Source organism: Dermacentor andersoni, chromosome 1, assembly GCF_023375885.2.
Source record: "Dermacentor andersoni chromosome 1, qqDerAnde1_hic_scaffold, whole genome shotgun sequence".
Lineage (NCBI taxonomy): Eukaryota > Metazoa > Arthropoda > Arachnida > Ixodida > Ixodidae > Dermacentor > Dermacentor andersoni.
Genome location: NC_092814.1, coordinates 171,600,826 through 171,623,011, shown reverse-complemented (window position 1 = coordinate 171,623,011; position 22,186 = coordinate 171,600,826). Strand labels below are relative to the sequence as shown.

Here is a 22,186-nt window from a genome sequence, read left to right as displayed (position 1 = left end):
TAAAGAACGATCGCCTCCCTTAAAAACTGGAATTACATTTGCTCGTTTCAGCTCATGATGGAAGAATGCCGGTGCTGAATATTAAATTGATAATAAAACATAAAACATAAAACATCACATATGGGATGAGCAACTAGTTTGATGTCACTAGGATGAATATTATCAAGACCGGCGCTGGTTACTTACAGCGTGCGAATATATATATATATATATATATATATATATATATATATATATATATATATATATATATATATATATATATATATATATATATATATATGTATATATATGAGAAAAAAACAAATGCGGGGCGAAAATAGCGTTCCCTGTCGTATTTCTCGCTTCTTTATTGTTTCATTCTGAATGCTCGTTCTGTTACTGAACGACACTTAACGAATTACCGGCGTTAACATTTTAATCGCTTTTGTCCTTCAGCCGATTGGCTGATTCAACGGGCTTTTCATTTCTGGACTGCGAGCGGCGCCGTAGAGGAGCGTTCCGTATTAATTTTCGGATACGCTACTCCGGAAACAATTAATAGCTGGCAATATTATGCGGGAGTAACAGATCGCTATACAGGCTCGAGTCCATTTTCGTGATTTCTCGCACTTCCCGATGGATGCAATGCGTCTACGGTGCTTGTGCGCAATAAAACATTAACTTAGAATCTGGCATATTACGCGCCCAAAAACCCACGATCCAATTATGAGGTCCACCGTACAGTTGGGGACTCCTGATTAATTCTGACGCCATGGGGTTTCTCTAACCTGCACCTAATGCATGGTACACGCGAGCATCTTTGCATTCCCCCCACCCCTCCCATTCTCAGACCATTCCCCAGACCATTCTATAGCAGTGGATTTGAGCGCTGACTGCATGGTCGGTCGAAGTGGCGTTCTTAAAAGGTTCGCTTACCGAGCACGACGCCGGAAGGGGCCTCCACGAGGCCGCTGACAGAAGCGATGTTGGCCGAGCCCCCGGACACGTTGGAGGCGGCCGTCGACGAAGAGACGCCCGTGGAACCGGACCCATGGTTCGAGTCTGATGGCGGTGACAGCGACCGCACCGCCGCAGGATTCGGGCACACGGGCACCGGGTTGCCCGCGTTGCAAGGCGGCGAGTGAGCTCCGTTGACGCCTGCACAGCAGGGGAGCAGCTTGAAAGAAGCCGCTATCATAGGCACCTGGCGGTAGGCGACTGCTTGCGTGGTCGTGTAACGCCTTTAGGCGAGGAAAGTTTCGACCTCTATGTCACTTCTTACGAGTAAATCTCTTTTTGGTGGCGTAGAATGGCATGGCCTGTGACAAGACGAATATGTCCACTCCTGAATAAATAAATCTTTTTTTCTTTTTTTATGCAGAAAGAATGAAAAAGAAACTCTTTACAACAGAGAATGGAGACATCTTCATGGCCATACGCCTAGCATATACTCCATATGACGCGCATGATGCATAAAGTGGCCATTTACGTACAGGCACGAAGTATACTGCATCCGTCATATCTGGCTCGAACACGTCCAACGCTACATTTTGCTTCTCCTGGGCATGAAGCACGGAGATTTCTCGTTGAGGCGCCTTGAATGTGCTAGCTTAACGCGCCTTCCTTCCTAAGCATATGACATTTGCTCCTTAGGGCCTGCGTTTCTTAAAGTTAAGCCACTAGAGAGCTGTCTTCATTGTTCAACTTAAAGCTGACGGTTGCTGTACACGAACACAACGTACAGTACGTAACGTACACAAGCACAATGAACTGAACTGGTGCACAAGCGCCATAAAAGTACGAAAGCATAGTGAATTGAAGCAACGTTAAGACTTCGAGCAATGCTTTTGTCAAAATTGCAGTCAGATCTTAAATAGAGGAATGCGAACTCCATTCCTGTTTGCTTCACTTGCATATTCAACACAAAAGGCTATACAAAAGGCGACCAATGTTTATAATAAAACAGTGGCGAAAGGACGCCTGGTCGAGCATGTAAAAAGAAATATCTAACGTGCCTGAGCTCGCATACCACCTGTAATGCTCAGGAAGCGTAGCCTTCCGCACTTTACATGTAGTCACATGCATTTACCCATCATTGTGACCCTCTGTCATTACCGGACGGCAATTAACACATGCCCAGATCGTCCCACAAAGGTGTCCGTCTTCCATGAAAGAGGAAACACCACATTTTAGTCGCGGACTGTTATAGTCGTATTTGAACAAATATCATGGCGGTGAGATTATGTTTCCTCTCCTGAATTCACTACGACAGGGTATAGTGGGTGTTTTGCGTGAGCAGCTCATATACATAGAAAACGTTTGGATTGGTATCAGCTGTCCGAGGTGTGTTGCTAATGCACGCAGAATACAAGATGTGCGATCACAAACGAGTTTACGTTGCCCAGAGTTGTAACGCGATAGCGTTAAGGAGCTCGTGTCGCAGAAAAGCCGGTGTCGGTGGCGTTGGCCATGAGCGATAAATCCCGGGAGGCACTTCATGAATAAGAAACAACTTGCAAGATGGGCTGGGTGGGAATCGAACCACGGTCTCCGGAGTGTGAGACGGAGACGCTACCACTCAGCCACAAGTTCGATGCTTTAACGCGGTACAAAAGCGCCTCTAGTCAATACGGTGTTGCCTTAGAAACGAGCTGTAGAAAGTTATACTGTGGTGTATATCGGTAATTATGAACATGTAACTTACAGAAGTCGCAGTTACACGAGTAGCGAAGTGCGTTTCCGCTACATTTCTTCTGCGCTTTCCGCACACGCAGAGCGATCTTGCGGCAAACACAGAAGACCCCCTCCTCTCAATGTACGGCGCTGCCCCGACAGGTGGCGCGCCACGCGCGCAGATAATACAAATATCTCGGGGTATGGATAAACAAAGGGCAGATGTACACGGAAAAGCACGAACAGTCTAACATAGCAAAAGGGCGAAGAGATGCCGGGATAATGAAACATAAGGCATTGTGGGGGTACAACAGGTATGAGGTACTGAGAGGTATTTGGAAGGGAGTAATGATGCCGGGGCTTACTTTCGGGAATGCGGTCCTCTGTTTAAGGGCAGATGTTCAGTCGAGACTAGAAGTAAATCAGAGAGCTGTGTGAAGGTTAGCACTAGGTGCCCACGGGAAAACCACAAACGAAGCAGTACAGGGAGTTATGGGCTGGACATCGTTCGAAGCACGGGAAGCTCAGAGTAAAATCCTCTACGAAAAACGTCTGAGAAAATTGGACGATAACAGGTGGGCAGCTAAGGTGTTTAAATACCTATACAAAAAGAGCGTTGACTCACAATGGCGGAAAAGAATTAGGAAGCTAACCAGTAAGTATGCCAGACACGAGGACGAAGAAAGACGGAGCATTAAACGACAGGTTAAAAATGCAGAAGGTAAAAATTCGATAAATTCAATGGAAAAGAAGCATAGTGTGGAACTATATCGATACTGGAAACAGCAGATCAGGAAGGAAGCGTTTTATGATAACTCAAGATGCAGTGCCCTACTCTTTGAAGCTAGATCAGGATGTCTTAGAACGCGGAGCTATCAAAAGAAATTTAACGAAGAAGAAGACACATGTACTGTGTGTGGTAAATATGTAGAAACAATGGAACACCTCATACTAAAATGTGATGGTATCAAGCGCGATGTCGATGCGGCCACAGTCACCCTTCCTGAGGCCCTAGGGTTCAGAGATGATAATAGTCATGTAAATAAATATGCGGTGGAAATTAACAAGAGGCGATTGGAGGGTTGGTGGCTCAAAAGCAGAGAGGTGGCATAAGGTTAAAAGGGAGGAACATTTATTTAAAGAAAATCGAGAAACTCAATAGCACGCAACACAGTTAAAAATAAAAATTAAAGGCAAAATAACAATCTGAGCATGGTGGCAACTGCCATCGCCCCGTTTCAAAGGGGACGCTCCTACCTTCCATCCATCCATCCGGGGCTGTGCGGGGACCGGTGCGAGGCGCGTCGCGGCCCGGACTTCCTCTCCCCTGACGACGCTTCACCGTGCTCCCTCACGGGTTGCAGAATCAAGCGTCCTTCCTTTCTTTAGATCACTATCGGTCTATCTCTCTGCCCGTGCCGATCACGACGTTTGGCTGGCGTACATAGTTTCCCCCTCCGAGACACCAGACACCGAGTATTTTGGTTCGTTCCGCTTGCTCAGGCGCACATTTCGTTGCCGCGCCGAACGCTGCGTTGCTCGACGCTCACCGCGTGATTGATTGGTGGGTGCAAAGTCCGATGCGGGGCGCCTCGTAAGTGATCTCTGCGGCGTAGTGCATTGTCTTACACCCCTTGGCGGGTCGACGGGAACGCTGTCGCGTTCCACTCTTGAAGGCGAAGCTTAAGCGTCCCCCAATTTTTTTTCTTGCTTTCGTTTGCGCACTTTCAAATGAAACATCACCCTTGACGACACCTTCCGGCTTAGTGCTCGCGCCACCTTACGTTCGCATTCTTCACAAACAATCGTGGATGGCGACTAGCAAAAGTGAGCTAACACTCACTGAGATAGGTGTCATACAGTATTTGAAGAGTTACTGCTTTGTTTCTCAGGCTGACAGACACCGTGATACCCTGTGTAAACGCCAACGACCATCTCTAGACCCACCCCACTGTTACCTTTAAAACGGAAACGAAAGGCATAGGACAAATAACTATATTGCCGAAAAGAATTCAATTTCCTTTCAGTGCTATAGAGAGGTTATCATGGCGCCTGATGGAACCCGTCTTACCTTTTTGTATTCGTCTGTTTTGCGCCGTTGATTTCCCTAAAACTTACCTTCTATCAACTTACGATAAGGCGGTTGCCGTCAATCACTTACTATGAAGGCTACTTCTGTCAGTTACATTGAGGCGTGATGTAGAGAGGCTCTCATCTTGAACGCATACGCAGGATACATAGGGGACGAGGTCACTCAACTGGCTACAAGAGTTCCTTCCTTTGTGGTTGAAAGAATGCTTTTGCTTTTGAGGCATCCACCTGAACGGCTCTGCTAAGAACAAAAGCGCGAGTCCGCATAATGGTAGCTTGGACTTGTGCGTGGTTTGTTTACAAAACGAGGCTCGTAAGACTAAGAAAGTAAAAAGAAAATTCGATTGTGGTTTGTGATTGAAAGCATGCACATGCACAGATGGCCGCACCATAGCAATCACACGTAGGAAACGCAATCCCAGCCCCTTCTCTTGTTTTTCTCCGATATCCATTATAGATATTTCATCTATATTATAAGATTAGCCCTTCCCACAATCCCACACTGCAAGAAGGTGATAAGCCCGGTTTTCAAACTCCTCCTCAGCGTAGATGAATGCCTAGATATGTAAATTGCACGGTACAAAAAAGACAAAAAGGAAAGGAAAGAAATAGAGAAACAAAACTAAGCACGCATTTGTATACTCTCACATCATATATGCTGAGAACCATATACAGGGTGCCCCCCCCCCCCTCCCCATATTTTTTTAGTTGCACCAATCTTTTTTAAATTGTCTGTAGCAGACAGCACAATTGTAGCCCTTGATCGAAATTACCCAGTGAGGCGGCCACTACTTCTAGAAGAAATCAAAACGCTTAATTGAATAATTAACATAATCGCGCTAATTATTTTTGTAACTAATTACTTTTTCATTCATTAATTTTCACCTTAAAGGCCCGGAGGCGTTACATAAGGTAAGGCTTTAATCCTTGCGACAATGTCAGAACCAATGAATAGAACTGCAAAAGAAAAAACAACAAACAAAAACAAGCCAAAAACAATTGTGAAAAAAGGGAAACATCGTGTTGGAGTAAGGGTGGGTAGCATCAGTAATTAAGCAATTTGGCTATTTAACACTTCACTGAACGATTTACGGTCAGTGCATGAGACGATGTTTTGTGAGAGGCTGTTCCAATTGGTTATTGCGTCAGGGAAGAATGAAGTGTTCATGGCAGAAGATCGGGTGATAATGCGTTCTATAAGACGAGTGTGGCTTAAGCAGGAAGCTGTACGTGAGGGTGGATTTAACAGGGAATGCCATGAGGGCGGATGGTAATAAAAGGTGTGAAGCAAGCAGAGACGAGAGATGATACGGTGGGAGGCAAGTGATGGTAGTTTAAGTGCGCATTTTAGTGCGGTTATGCTGGTTTCATGAGGGTAATTGGAAGTTATAAACCAAGCAGCGCGATGTTGTATTGCTTCTATGTCACAGGTAAGATATGATTAAGAAGGGTGCGAGATAAATGACGCATATTCTAACTGCGGACGTACGAAAGTTAGATATGCTAGCTTTTTTTTATTTGGGGTGATGCGGTTTTCAGGTTACGTTTTAAATGTCCAAGGGTGCCTGAAGCATTAGAACAGATGGTGTCAGTATGTGTTAACCACGATAGTGTCGATGTCATGTGAACGCCGAGGTATTTGTAAGAGAGGGCATGATTGATAGGAGCAGAATTCATTGCGTAGGTGTGACTGGTTAAGCTGTGGTGGCGGATGTATGACAGAGCTTTGCACTTAGTTGGATTAAGCGGCATGAACCATTTCTCGAACCACACTGCGATGAAATCGACATCCTTTTGCAGTGCGGTGATGTCATTCGAGCCTTCGATAGGGGAATATATGACACAGCCTTCCGCGAAAAGACGTAATTTATTCTTACTGTTAGCAGGTAAGTCACTGATGTAGATGAGGAAAAGTAGAGGCGATAAACCAGCGCCTTGTGGCACACCCGATGTTACGTTGCGAAGGGATGAATTATGGTTATTTGCAGAGGTAAAACTGTGCACGTCCTTTTAAGAAGTGTTCAAGCCAGGAAAGCAAGCTATGTGGGATTCCGATAGATGCGAGTTTTTGAAGCAGGTGATTGTGGGCACTTATTTCAATCTGCGAATTGCAGATATAGTGCGCTTGCAAGACATATGGACTTGGAACGAATTCTGAGGATGGCACCGCTTTCGAGATATGCGCCGTCAAACTTACGGTAAAAAAACACTGTTGTTCCACTTACGTTTTTAAGAAAACGCTCTTAAAAGCGTTGAAGTTCAAAATTAGCTGAAACACCGATGCATTTCGTCGGACGCATTAAAAATTAATATCTCGAAAATGTCGTAGTCCTGAGAAATCGTTTTAAGTCGATATGCCTTGCATGCTCACCAGCTACAATTTTTAGGTTGAAAAATGTGCCGTAATGTAATTTATTAAAATGTTAATTATCTTATTATGTTAATTACTCAATTAAGCATTTTGATTTCTCTTAGAAGCAGTGGTCGCCTCATCGTGTAATTTAGTTCAAGGGTTAGAAATGTTCTGTCCGCCACAAGCACTTTCTTAAAATTTGGTGCGTGATGGTGACGATGATTTATTGACATCCCATCTGAAACGGGGTGGTGACAAACAGTCACCTAGCCTGCTTGAGTTAATCAGGTGTGCTATACCTGCTTTTTGTATACATTTTTACATTTTTACATTTTTAGCAGCTTTGTGTGCATCTTTTTAACCTTTTCTTTTTCTTCCGCAAAACTTCTCTATTCACCTTGCATCGCTACCTATGCCTGTCACGGATCCGGTGGTAGCATCGTCTTCTCAGCTTTTTTTCCACCAGCTCTCAAAACGTCCTCGCAGCAGGCACATGCCTCATCTTGTTGCGAATATTTGCTCGGTTATGTTTTTGTCCTTAAGCAACACTCTCGAGCCTCAAATAGCAAGGCACTGACTGCCCTTTACGTTGTCCCACAGTTTTTCCATTCTAGTTTCCTGCTTCTCATTCTTATATATCTCCATGGTCATTTTCTTTTTTCCATTCTTTGCATCCACTTCGCTGCCTGTTTCTCTAACTTCCTTTCTGTTGACTCTCGGTTGTCTGTTAACACCTTCAGTTACCCTGCATACTTGGTTGCCAACTTGCTTGACCTCTTCCTCCATTCTGTGTCCACGCTTTTCAGGTACAGATACTTGTGCACCTTAGCCACCTATTTATTTTCATCCATGTTCCTGAGCCTTTCTTCAAAACAAATTTTGCTCCGCGCTTCTCTGACTTCAAAAGAGGCTCAAACCATGTCACCGTGCACTGCCTCATTTGTGGTTTTGCCGTGGACTCCCAAAGCCAACCGGACTACCAATCTTTGATTAACTTCCGACCCCGACAAGATATCCGACTTCAAGCACCGAATGGCATGTGCGAACGTCAGCGCTGACGCCATTACTCCTTTACAGATTCCACGCCCTGCAACATATTTATTGTGGCCCCAAAGGGCTCTATGTTTCATTATTGCTCTATTCCACATGCCCTTTATATTCAGATTATCTTGATGGGTGCTTGAGTAAGTCTTTCCTTCCTTTATGTATACGCCGAGGTATTTATATTGCTTGACTATGGGTATGACTTGCTGTTTAATAGATTCTTCGTCTCTTCATTGAAGATCATCATTCTACTTAATGAAGTGTTAAAGTGCGATGAGGTATTGCTTGACTGTGGGTATGACTTGCTGTTGAACTGGTACAGCCTAATTACTCGTCTTTTCGTTAAAGATCATAACTCATTCATTAATGTTCAGCTAGAAAAAAAAAAAAAAACACACACCCGGTATAACAATTCACGGCAACAATGTGCCGAGCATTGAGTGCGCTGTCGATGTCGGTCTGTCATGCCTGTTTGTACACTGCAACCGAAGGACATATTCAAGAACGCACTCTTCAGTGCTTAAAAATATTTGGGTAGTTGACAACATGACTAATTCGTTTCAGACCAAGAGATGGTCGTGGAAGTTGCAAACGCGCTTCCCGTCAAAGTACGGGTGCGAGTTTAGGCATGCAGCCAGAATTTTCTGCGGCTCACGAGCGACACCTGCTCGAACGAAGATCGCAAAATGAGCGCAGCTGGCTCTTACTGTCGCGCGCTCGGATATAATAAATAAATAATTAAATAAATAAAAACAAAATGTCACTATCTAAGAAGCCAACTTATACTGCAAGGAACAGCTGCAGCTTGAAGACGAAAATAAAAATTATTGACTTCGTTTTCCCTTATCCACGATCGCTCTGAAGAGAGGTTCGCTCACGCTTCTGAGCAACAACACAATAGGTTTCGAGGAACAGCTGTGGGAGCGCTCGAGTGACTTGTACAGCAACGTCGATTTGCTTCACGACTTCTTTTTTTTTTTTTTCACTTTTTTCAATATGCCTATACAACAGCTAACCAATGACCATGAAATCACCCAAAGTCTGCCGACGAACTGAGTTGCTTTGGTTGGTTCAAGTGAAGATGATCAGCGAAAACTGGGCCGCTATTTTGTAGCGATGCCTTATGCCTTATTCTATGCTATTCTTATCATCCACCACACACGGCCGCCTGATCCCGTTGATAATGTGGGCAGACCGTCGCTCTGACCACTGGCCAAGCGCGAAAAGCCTGAAAAAGCATAGAATCGGAAAAGGCATCGCGACAAAATACCGGCCCTGAAAACTCAACTGGCAAGGCGACAGAGAATTTGCCATACGCCGAAGCCGGTAGCGTATAGCTTAGATTTCTTTACTCGGCTCATTATTACCTACCGTCAGCTTCACATGCAAATGCGCTAATTCCGAAATGTAACTAACATGTATAACAAATGTATATAATAAATGTATATAATAAATGTAATATAATAAATGTATATAATATACAGCATAAAAATACTTCTCTTTTTTTTTTAATTGTTTGACAGATCGGAGTCTACTTCTAGGTATATCATATTCTAGCAAATTTCTATCCGAAGGCGCAATTTCTTTTCTTTTTTAGGTGATGATTTCATTATGTTGTTCACAGGAATAATTACTGGTTTACTGGGGGCTATCAACTTGACAGTTCACCTGTTTTTCTTGTAAAACCTATTGAATTCAGCATGTCATGATTCATGACTGTTTTTTGTTGTTGTTGTTGTTGTTGTGGTTTAAAATTACTGCACACAAATACAGGCGCAACTATAGCAGCGCTGTTATCATAAGATATATGACAACGCAATAAGTACCAACCATTACAGTAAGTTCACGTTGAGGAGCCTTGCCAAGTGGCGACGACCTACCTACAATAAAACGTAAATAAACTTAACGTAATTGTTGAAAATTTTACGCTTCAGAGGCAGAGTGACATACAAAATGCCACTGACACCCCCTGAATATCTGCGGTATGCTTTCTTTAATGTTCTAGAGCGTAGCTACGACAAGTTGTATGTTTGTACGAACTGAATATTTGCACAAATAATATCTTATAAAGGTGTAGGGATATTTTATTTTTCGGCAGTGCAGTATGAGTGATGATTGTGTTACCCTGAAATTTCTATCAATAATTGTTCTTGATGATAAATTAACAGTACGCTGCTTACCAGCGCACACAAGCGTGCGGAGCAGGTTCGAAAACTGCGCGTAAATGGAAATTTATCCACCGAAATGACACTGGCATCCACCGCTTCAACCAGTGGCTCCAAAGTGCTGAAAAGTTGGCCCCCATGGCATCTAGCAAAGTGGGCTGCTCCTCCTGCTACATTTCGCTTTTATTAAACGCGCGTGAAAATCAAACGCTCACCTTGCATAGAGGAGACCTTGGGCAACTGTGTCGGGCTCAAAGGTTTGATGTCCTGAGGTGAGTCCGGCATTTTGCAGCCCTGATGCTGCGACGATGAACCGCCACTGCCCAGAGATGGCGTGGTGGTTGCGGCCAGATCTGCGAACATAAGAGGAGACAATCGTTGAACATGAACGGCAGATGGCTTTTGGTTGACAAAGTGTCGTCAGGCTGACTGCATCAAACGAAACTCTGACGCATCGTGAATTCCATCCATGCGGTGGCTTGCTGTTCGCACGCTTCAGAAGGCGTACCCAACCAATCAAATACAAACGCACTCATGGAAATAGAGCTTGCTCTCTTTTTACGTTTTGTTGTGGAAAACTCCACGTCTGCGAAACTGATGTTGAAATTATTTTAACTTAGCAGTATTCCGCAATGTCTGAAGCATTAAGATCATCGGCTATGGTGGTAAATGACTCAGTCACCAGCAGGAAATATCGATAAGGATAACACGTACTTAGCTCACTGACAACTAAACATGCTGCATATATATATATATATATATATATATATATATATATATTCTCACACTCACATCTTTTACAGAACATTGCGATGGACATAGCTAAAAAACAAGAACGCACACTTTTTATGTTGCAAGCCGCGCATTTCCCTGCCGAGGGTGTTTCGCAATCAGCCTCTTTCATTTTACCGTGCTGCCCTCTGCCACGCACCGCTGAAAACGTTTTGGAAGGATCCCGGGGCTTTCGCCGGTGGATTTGTGTACCTGCGCCCACGTTGAGTGCGCGTCGGTTGTGCATTTCGTGGATCGCGAATCATTATTAATGGCTTCTTCGGGGCAGCATGTCGTTCCTGATGCCATGTAGCACTCAATGACTACTGGGTGAGAAGGCCTGAGTGCGCTGTTCTGCAAACAGTGCAGCCGATAAAGGCAGGCTGAGTTCCGTTTGGCGGCACGGTTGCCTTGGAATTTGTCACTGATTTATGCACTTGGACATCACTTTTTGTATTGTTTTTACACATTATGTAGACGTTTCGAATATTCAAGAAGTATTCGAGCGCAGCCTTCTGCATCGGATTTATTAAAGCGGTGCACTTGTTTACATCGACATCTACAGTCGCAGGTCGTTGTTATCGTCAAATATTGTGGACCTTCGCTGATATAAAATAGTGTCAAAATGTAGCAAAATATGCATATCTGGGCATATGTGCTATGGTGTTACACCCTGAGACGAGTCAATATGAGCGGCCGAACCACTTAAATAACGGTAACTGTGATCCAGATATATTACGGGCTGTTAACTCATTCTCGCTTTTCTTTAACTCCATCATACTTACAGTTTTAGCGTGGCATAGAGCATTATTAGAAAAAACTGTGCTCGCATAAGTGCTCATTTGTAGGCCATGTTCTCTCACGAAAACGCGCGGATGCCATCGCTCACACGGCTTTGGTATAAATGAGCGAGGCGGTTGTTTATGCTGCTGTATACCGAATACACCGTCTCTTGTTTGCCGCTTGACGCAGAGGCAAACAGTTCATCTCTGAAATTGAGAAATGTGTCCGCAAAGCAACACGTACAGGGCCACCCATATACGTAGCGAAGCCTACAGGTACGGTGACGTAATGATGTTGGCACAGCACTGTTTCGCCGCTTACCGCTTATTGTGTACGCGTCGTGCGAAGTGGTGTAGCTGATTTCAAATCGCTAAGGCCAGAACTGAACTATAAAAGCAGTTTCGTTCGACCTAACTGCTTACATTTCAGTTCAGGTCCGCCGGTAGCGAGTGCACAAACTCGACGGCGCCAGGTTAACCTTCGCTGAACAGGATCGACATTGGCTCAAACTTCGTGGCCACGGCTTGAGAGGGTACGTTAAAGCTTGTGCATTTCAACTTGGTAGACGTGCTTGATTCATTTTGAGCACGATTAAAGCGAAGACGCTGTCGCTATTGTGTTGTCGGTTCGACTGCCGGTCGCGCGGGGTTCGGTCGAACGATGGTCGCCACGCTGATTTTCCCGGTGCCTTCGACAAGAAAGCCCGTCGCAGTACAACTCGCGCTCGTCGGTTACGTCGTTGTCGACGTGGTATGATAAAAAGGTTTCAGTGACGCACAATAGTCGGTAAACCATTGGAGTGAGCGTCTTGTCGGTCTCGTATCGAGCCAGTGTTGCCGCGCCTTACGAATACGTGCAGTCAGGAACGCGCTGCCACCACCAGCCAGTGAGGACCGACGCTGCAAAAAGACTTCGTCAGCAACGTGATGTACTTAAGTGTCGCCCAAGTGCAACGTCACCCGCCGTGGTTGCTCAGTGGCTATGGTGTTAGGCTGCTGAGCACGAGGTCGCGGGATCGAATCCCGGCCACGGCGGCCGCATTTCGATGGGGGCGAAATGCGAAAACACCCGTGTACTTAGCTTTAGGTGCACGTTAAAGAACCCCAGGTGGTCGAAATTTCCGCAGTCCCCCACTACGGCGTGCCTCATAATCAGAAAGTGGTTTTGGCACGTAAAACCCCATAACTTAACTTAAGTGCAACGTACGGGTTTTTCGTTAAGTTAGCGAGCCATTCATCAAAGGCGGCAACTACCTGGCTCACGGTGCAGTCCGGACAACTCGGACGATGCCCTGGCCGCTTTATCTTTTAAAGTGGAGTTGGGGTCTTACGCTACGGACGTTTTCGGCACCGCACCGACATCGAGCTACCAGTGGAGTTTCAACGCGGTACACGGCGCGAGCGTTTGCAGCAGCAGCGCGCGTCCGAGCGCTCCTTTTTTCGGGGGACTTCCGGGCGCGCGGCCACGCGTGCGACCCTTCCAAAACGTTTCGCGACTAATCCGCTAGGGCAGGGCGCATGCGCCGTCGCGCCATGAAAGAGGCGGATTCCGTGGCTTCCGGAAAAAGGCTATTTGAAAGAACCCAGGTGCGGTCTAAAGAGCACAATGTTTAAAGTGTTAGTGCTTCGTGCGATGTACGATCTACAGATTTATTTCAGATTTATTTCAGAGAATTACATGAATTATTACAAAAGTTTGCACACACAGTAGGAGGTCCCATGGTTCAAGAACCGTAGCTTAGAAACATTCAAGAAACGTCGACATTGTCTGGCAGACATAGGGATTATTGAGGTACGTGCTGGTAGCATAACAATGCACGCGCACGTGTATCGCCTGTGTTTCAACAACTCGGATGAAAAGCGGTGAACGACAAGGGTGAGGTGTGACAGCCGCAGCTGTTATAAACGAGCCTAATCACACTCGTGGTGAGGAGACCACATCACTGAAGCATATACGAATATTGTAGACTGAGTCTGGATTTGGCTTCTAAAATTTAGCGCTGACGCAATGTCGTCGGTGAATTCCAAAAGCTGTGTGTTCGTGGAAAATCCGGCGTTTGTGAGCGTTTCTTTCTAGGGTAACATTTATCATCTTTGCCTATGCTTCCGCCCCGTTGTCAGTCTAAACGCCGCACGCAACAGCCGCGTCCCATCAGGGAGGAGCTGTGCGCCGATCCTCACTCTCTTGCATGCGTTATCGTGCGAACGACAATTACAATTTGGAGTCGGATATCTCGGAGCGCAGACACGCTAGAAGAATTCTTCCAACTGATACTGTGTAGAAACACGACTGCCTCTAACTTTCAATACATACATACCCACTTACTGCAGACAACAAAAAGTTCATTATTCAATTTTAGTTAATTGGAATGCTGACAGCGATAATTATCATCTTACTTTGTGTCCCTCAGGCCACATAATTTATTTGCACAGGTGGTCTTAGCGTGCCTCCCAGTGCCTAATTTTAAGAAAACAATAAAGCTTAATTTTGAACACTCGGTATATGCTCGATATTTGTTGAACTATCGACTGGTGCTGAGAACGTTCAGAGTGAAATAATCAGATCTGTGTTTGGTGCCTGTGACGGTTATCGCAAATAATAGGTTGGCGACAATATCACAAAGCAACTGGCTCCTTCTAGTAGCTGCGCATACCTAAAACGATATGACAGATGCGACATGTTGCACATGGAAGCCACTGCACTGCGACAGGGAATTCAACATTGACTGTGCCGCTGTAACGCTGTGAGCGAATTGCGAGTATACGGAAGCACCGCCCCGAGGCGGTGCCACGCATTTCAGTAAGGGTTGTATATATATACTGCTGTGGCGAAAACAAAACTTATACACGTACTTCCAGAATATTTACCATTAGAACAACCAGCTGAGATCTAGCGTACTTAAAAGGAAAGAAGAAAAAAAAAAGCCCCACCGATTAAACAAGGCGGTTTCAAGAACGACGCCCAGCTGTTTTTTTTTTTTTTTTTTTCCTTTCAAGCCTTGCCACTTTGAGGGGGAAAAGAACAACAACAATAAAAATAATAGTAATACAGTGCATGTGATCCTAGCTCGCTGAATAACGAGTCCGAGGCCATAATACGGCCAAAACCTGACGGAAAGAAAAAGAAAGGTCATATGACATCCGGCTCAAGTTCAACATGTCCCAATGCTGAAGACGGAAATAGAAAAGCAGATGTTAAACAAAAAGACGCACGTTATTCACTGTCGGATCAATTGCAGCTGTTTTTCTTGCCTCCGCAGGCATCACGTAGAAGAACTAACTGTTCGCAGCAGTCGCATGCGCGAGGACATTGCTGTATCCCACATTCGCGACGAAACGGCCTACGTGGGCTGTTCTCTTTGAAGCTTGGTTTTCAACGTTGCTTGTTCGCGACTAGGTAACCCTTACAATAGAGTGGTATTTCCGAAGCGCACCGAGAAGGAATTCGGAGGGTCCCGCATATACAAACCACCTGCGCGAAGAACAAATGCCGTGTCAGTGCTCTTATCAGCCGACGATGCACTGTGAAGCCTGCGGCTGTCACACACTTCACACGTTATGCGCGAATGATAGAGAACGTGGCACGCTCCCTCGTGCTCTTAATAAGAGTGCGCACTGCTCGCATGTGAGCCGAAGTGACAACGCTGACATCAAGCGAAAGGGATCCGTTCTCTCTGGTGACTGCAATGTGCGCCTCTTCGCTAAAAGAGCGAAAAGATTGTCCTTGGTCTGCTCAAATTTGTGCAAGGTCAAAGGCTTGATTCCCAGGCTGTTCGTCCATACAGGAACTGCGCCTCACAGGCCGACGGCCTTCTCTAATAATTAACACTCTCTCTATCACGTTTGACCGGCGCCTGTACGTACACAAACCTTTCTAGCTTATTCGCTTTTCTAGCTTATTAGCTGCAAGCGAAGCTTTGACCTGGCGTGTGGTAGCTGACATTCAGCTAAAGCGATGGCGTATAAACTCCCTTCTGTGCCGCATGACATTAGCGGTGATAACGCCCCGCGCGTGAAAGTATAAGATGACAACAACGAAGCTTGAGTGATTTTCGGAAATATAAAAACACCCGCCGTGGTTGCTTGTTGTGACTATGGTGTTGGGCTGCTAAGCACGAGGTCGCGGGATCGAATCCCGGCTCCGGCGGCCACGTTTCGATGGGGGCGAAATGCGAAAACACCTGTGTACGTAGATTTAGGTGCACGTTAAAGAACCCCAGGTGGTCCAAATTTCCGGAGTCCGCCACTACGGCGTGCCTCATACTCAGATCGTGGTTTTGGCGCGTAAAACCCCATAATTTAAGCATAAAAAGGTTTTTTAGGCGCAACTTACTAATCACCACAAATAATTAGCACGTCAGTGCATGCAGAAAACGAAAAAAAGAAATACAATGGCTGTTCAACGTGCCTACGTATATTGGAAAGTATTAGAATTTTCTTCGAGCAATCGTATCTCATTAGTTATTTATTAGTTTGATTTATTTACTTTATATTTTACCCTGTCATGTACACATTTATTTTGAAGCTCGTTGGCTATGAGATCCTAGGTAGCCTCCTAGCCATTCATCATATGGCCGTCTTATTTCCTCTGGCCACCGATACCTAAAGACAGCCAGGCCAGGACTACTTGCGGAACCCAAATAGCGCTGCCCCGGTGGAGCGCTCGCTCTTGACCTAAACCGAAAAGACGGGGGAGCATAGCCGACCTGAAGCCGACCACGTACACAGACGGGACAGCGAGCGGTAAAGCGGGTGGCTGCCGCCGAAGTAGCCCTCCTTATGGCCGCGAGCGTTGTAGGGTCGCGTCGATCTATGGTTTCCCACCACGAGGGCTGTGTACCAAGGTATGGGTTCCCTGTACAATATCTCGACATATTTTGTTTTTCCCTCCACCATAAGTGAAACTCCATGGAGGTCTGAAACGCGCTCTTTCCTTAAAATATTCCTAAATAGATGACGGAGGCTGTCCTCCGACATCTAAACTGCCAGGTTCACCGACTTGCGTAAAAAAAAAGAAAGAAAAAAGAAAGCTCGTCGTGCAACTAAACACCGAAATACGCGAAGGTCTTTCTAATTTTCGGCGCAAGCAATCCTTGAGAAAACTGTATTTCCAGGCAGCATAAAGATGCAACTCATGAATCGAGCAGGGCACTCCGCATATCTCTGTTGGACTTGCGGAGTGCAGCTGTTCCTATGCATGCTCCTAAAACATATGTAAGCAACAGTATACATATACGCGCGCTCTTATTGCTTTGCCGCAGTCAGCTTATTAACGTCCTTCGCAGTTTTATGAATGCTCTCTGCCACGGAACAAAAAAACCTAGTCGGAGAATACCTAAGGACGTGCACATTTTACGTCGTTTGCAACCATTCAATTACAGTACTGTTCAAGGTGCTTGATGCCGACATGGGCTAAGTTGAACGATACGCAAGCTATTCCATGTACCAAGCACCAGACGTTTCTTTAGGGTTCATGTACTGTCTTGAAAACCGTACAAGAGAAGAGATGGCAGGGTCAATCTGGAGTCATCATCAAAAGCTGGACCCGCATTCAAGAAAAGTCTGCTGCGTTTCCAACGCTTGCGGTGACAAATTACTTCGATGAGAGGGAACGGATATCGCCAGGTAAAGAAAGAGAGAGAGATAAGACATGAAAGAAAGACAGGAAGGTTAACCAGGCTGAGCCCGGTAGGCTACCCTGCACTGGGTGAGGGGGAAAGGGGATTGGAATTCCGTAGTTCAATGGTGCGTGGAAAAAAATTATGTTTAAATGTGTTAGCGCGAACAAAAAGTGGTTTCAGGTTAAGTTCACCAAAACTGCGAGTCGAAGACTGTTTAGCAACTTACAAGGATTCACAATGCGATAGTCGACCCAAAGAGTTAATGATATTGTACATTAATTTCAGTGAATCGATTTCCCGACGAACAGAGAGCGGAGCTAAATTCAATGAAGGAAGGGCAGAGGACGGGAAGAAGTATCCGTCGAATCTGCAGTATATAAAGTGTATAGCCTTTTTTTTGTGTGTGTCGCCTCAATTTCTTTTATATGACAGAGAGGGTACGGGCACCAGACAACTGAAGCATACTCTAGTAGGGGCCGGATTAGTGTTTTGTATTATATAAGTTTAGTCTCTTTTGGGGCAGATGGAATGGCACGTTGCATATATCCTAGTTTTAGTGCTTTGTTGGCTACCGTCTAAACACGGTGGGACCAAGACAGAGTACTTGTGAAGACGACACCTAAATATTTATAGTTGGATACCCTGTTTAAAGGTGAGTTATTGTGTGAATAATCAAGAAATGAAGGTGTAGTCCTGTTTCTAAATGACATAACAACGGTTTTCGAAAAGTTACGTTCATTTGCCATGTCTCACACCAAGCGCAAAACAGGGTGAATGAATTGTTAAAGCGAATGTGGTCCTCGGTGTTTCAAATTTACATCGTGAAGGATACAGTCGTCGGTGTATAGGCGGATTTTAGAGGGCAGATTATTTGGTAGGTCATTTACGTAGATGAGGAATAACAGAGGACCTAAAACTGAACCCTGGGGAACACCGGAAGAAACTCGGCTATTTTTCAGGTTCTGCTGAATTACAATTGACGAACTCGGTAGCTATGGAGATCTCAGCTCTATAGAAACTTGATGTCACTCTCCATTGGAATCAACCTGAATTTCAGACAAGCTTTCAGCCTCTACGACGAGTGAAGAGTCCAGCGATTCAAGGTATATATATATATATATATATATATATATATATATATATATATATATATATATATATATATATATATGTGTGTGTGACAATGCATCTGTGCGTGGAGTGCGAAACTTCCCCTGATATGAGCAAACATTGAGCAAACAGCATAAATTACGTATCATCATGCCTTTTCCCAGCTTCACTGATACTAGTCTTATGAATACTAACGGCACTATATTCGTCACAAACTACAATCTGCTGTTACCAAAAGTCAAAGATCAAGACATCGACAATTTCAGCCGCATAACAGCAACTATAGGAAGCGCCACCGCAAGAACGGAACATGTGTCAAGGAAGCAATAAAGGAAGACATGTCCCGAATTGGCGAATCACAGCTGAGTCCTCCGCCCCTTTCTGTGGCGCGGCTACTGTGGCTGAGCTACCGCCCATCATGTCTCCAACTCGTTGCGACCCTTTCTGCCCTCGCCATGTACTCCGTCATGTATTCCGAGCAGTTGCCGGAATGCTTTCGCAAGGTTGCATATGTCCGTAGCTATCATCCTCCTCCTTTTTCTCCTCTAAGCTTTTCGCATTCAATATGGCCCGACAAAAGGAGAATGGCATAATTTTTGAACTGACCACGCTGCCCGCAGAGTCCGAGCCCGTATTGCAGCAAGAATGCTCGTAAATCTGTGTACGTTAAGGTTCACTCACGGCGCACTCCAACCGCGGTCCGTGAGACTACGTATATCAGCGTTCACCTTCAAGCCAATGAACAAGAGAGAGAAAGAAAGTAAGGAGAGGAAAGACGGGGAGCTCAACCAGACGAGCGTCCGGTTTACTACCCTACATTGGGGGTAAAGGAAAGGGGAAGCAAAGAGGAAAGAGGGAAGAGTGAACACTGTGTGCGCAGCGAAGCGCTGTGACGCCAAGCCAGGTCGCACAGCTGGTCATGTGCGCTGAAATCATCTTGGATGACTTCAATGGCCAGTGAACGTGGGAGAATGGGAGGCTGCGGGTAAGCTTATGCGAGACTTGCAAACACTGGATTAAGAGCATCTAGCACTTGCACTACACTTCCTACTAACGGGGTATGCAGCTTGCTCAAAAGTATGCGAAGGCTATTCATGAGAGCTCGAAGCATCACAACCATTTGTCGGTCTTTTTCGGGCATTTTGTCGGGATTCAGCGCTGTGCACTCTACTGCGGTGCGTTGTATCCTTTGAAGTGGCTGTGGCATTGGCTATGGCATCGGCTGTGGTTTCAGCTGTGATTTCAGCTGTGGCTGCGCCTGTGGCTTTGTTAGCGCCAGGTCAAGCTTCAGTATTGTTGTTCTTCGGCACGACCTTGTTGTCAGACTTAGGCTCTACTCCGCCAGGCCTATGGGGCAGGGGTGGATGAGTCGACATGGCGCACTCTCCACAGAGGCAACGGCGTTCTTTGTAGTCCGACGGCGTCGGGAGCGTCGCTTTCTAAATGCCGCAACAGCTTACCGACGAGACGAACGGTCTCTCGCCACGTGCTTCAAGATCGCCTTTTCCTGGTTCATTTCTGGGCAGTCCTTCCAGGAGGCATCATGGGACCCAAAGCAGTTTGGGCATTTAGGAACCGTGGCTCAGCGTCTGCAGCGTGGGCGCTGCGCAGCGCGAGCAAATGATCGTGTTCTCGCACACGGCGTTCGTGCACGTGTCCTAGCCTCATGCAGTTGCGTCATTGGAGTGGCCTTGGAACAAGTTGTAGCAAGGTGGCCCACCATGACGTGTTAGGGAATAGATTTGTCCTTGAAAATTACCTTCACACAGCGGCATGTGCCGAAGCGAGACTCATGAGTTATGGCGGCACCCTCAATAGCTGGCTTCACTATAATTGACAAGTCCGCGCTCGAGATGGGGACGTCGAACGCTGTCGTAGAGTACCGCACGTTGTGAAAACAATGCCTCACACACAGAAGGATGATGTAAACTGTAGAAGGGGAAGGACTGAGGACGTGCAAGAAACATGACGGTCAGTTATATATACTTTCCACGAGACACTTCAACAGGGTGGTCAATGTTCTTGTCGCGTTACCCTCCGTCGGCCGCAATAGTAAGCGAAAGTAATCAAAAACCGAAAAGCCCAAGCAAGCTATCTTGAAGGGGCACTAGAAAGAAATGTATATTAAAATAAAATATGGGATTAAACAAGATGAACGAGCAGACAGTAACATTACCTTGACATTCCCGCATCAGCTCCCCGTGACGTTAGATATTTCGGAAAGTTCTGCTCGGTACTACTTCATCGTTCACCAGTAACGAAAACAAAAAGATTTCGTATAATTTTGAAAGTAAATAAAGCATTAACCTGCAGGTGTTGGGGCTTTTCAAGCACGAAAAATTGCCCATGTATAGACACTTCAAACTAGCTTGAAATCCACGACGTCACAATAAGGCCACCAGTGCCAAGATTCGAGAACGAAATTCAAGAATGCAATTTCGGAGTCATTTCTCCTACAGAATTCTTTTCCTCCGACTCTATTCTTTTCTTACCACCCATTTCGCCGGGCGGTCGATGTAAGCGACAGCTTTATACAAACTAACGACAAAGGGCAAATATAATGTAAAATGAAAAGAGTTCCTACATCTTTTCTGCCATTATTCCACTTTTTCTTTACGGCAGAAGAATGTGGACAGGAATTTCAAAGAATTATTTATTACCGTAAATTGATTTAGTGTTTGACCTCTCAGTTCCTTTATTGCAGATTTTCCATCAAGCTGACAAAGCTTTCTTTGTTCCTTATGTTTTTAAGCTACCGCCTGAATTACAGCCTGCACATCACAACAAATATAGCGTTACCGGCTCAGGGCCAGATGCTCTCAAAATGAGAGTGAGGGTGACTGACTCGTGCTATGCTGCTGACTTCGCGATCTCCCGTGAGCGTCAGGACATGCGCGGAACGCTATAGACGCATTGGCAAGAGGGTTTGCTCTTTGCTTAATAAGCGTTTGAAACAAAGACTATATACACTTGGTGCGCGCGCGTTTGCGTGCTCCTGGAGGAAGTCCACTGTTGCCGCTCATGTACCTCGATACTATACCGTCCGTACAGGGCCCTCGCCGCGCGACGTCCGTCTACAGAAATGGGGCGGCACGCCTCGGTCGTGCCCGTCTCCGGCGGCGGGTTGTTTCCATTCATGGCCCGCTCGCTTCGTCGGCAAATGGCTGCGGGCACGCGCCCACACATATGGCGGCCGCCTGGAAACTGTGCGACGGCGAAGCCCAGCTGCAGCGGCAGCCTTGCCCCCCCGCCATGGGAATGCAGCTGCGCAGCTGTGCGGGCCGCCCAGACGGGCGCCGAACAATGGAGTTGCGGGCGGCACGCATGCGCCACACGCTGGGGCATTCGCTACAGCCGGGGCATGCTCTGCACTGCAGAGTTGAGAATGCCCGGCGGCGACACATTGCGCGCTAGTGGTGATGGATGGCGCAGACACGCTCCGCATATACCGCCGAGCCTCGTCCCAGATGCGGCGCTCATGCGAACGGGTTTGCTGTTCTGCGCGCGAACTCATGTTGTGCCCGCTGGTATGCGCCCCAATGAAGGAGGGTCACGTCCTCTCTGAATGGTCGCAAAGAAGCAGCTTGGTGAAGG

At 46.0% G+C, this 22,186-nt stretch overlaps 1 protein-coding gene across 5 annotated transcripts in view; it reads right to left on the bottom strand.

The window, feature by feature from the left end:
- The window catches only part of nvy (CBFA2/RUNX1 partner transcriptional co-repressor nervy), a 155,710-nt gene that overhangs the window by 24,911 nt on the left and 108,613 nt on the right, over nucleotides 1-22,186 (bottom strand). For 4 of the 5 annotated variants that reach the window (XM_055062748.1, XM_055062747.1, XM_050194748.3 and 1 more), the window contains exons 2-3: nucleotides 10,524-10,661; nucleotides 919-1,140 (exon numbers count right to left, since the gene is read on the bottom strand). In XM_055062748.1, the coding sequence (XP_054918723.1) occupies nucleotides 919-1,140; nucleotides 10,524-10,593 (292 nt within the window). In that variant the 5' untranslated portion in view covers nucleotides 10,594-10,661. Of the gene's footprint in view, nucleotides 1-918; nucleotides 1,141-10,523; nucleotides 10,662-21,619; nucleotides 21,796-22,186 lie in introns of those variants that run through there. The other variant, XM_055062749.1, reaches the window with a different exon arrangement.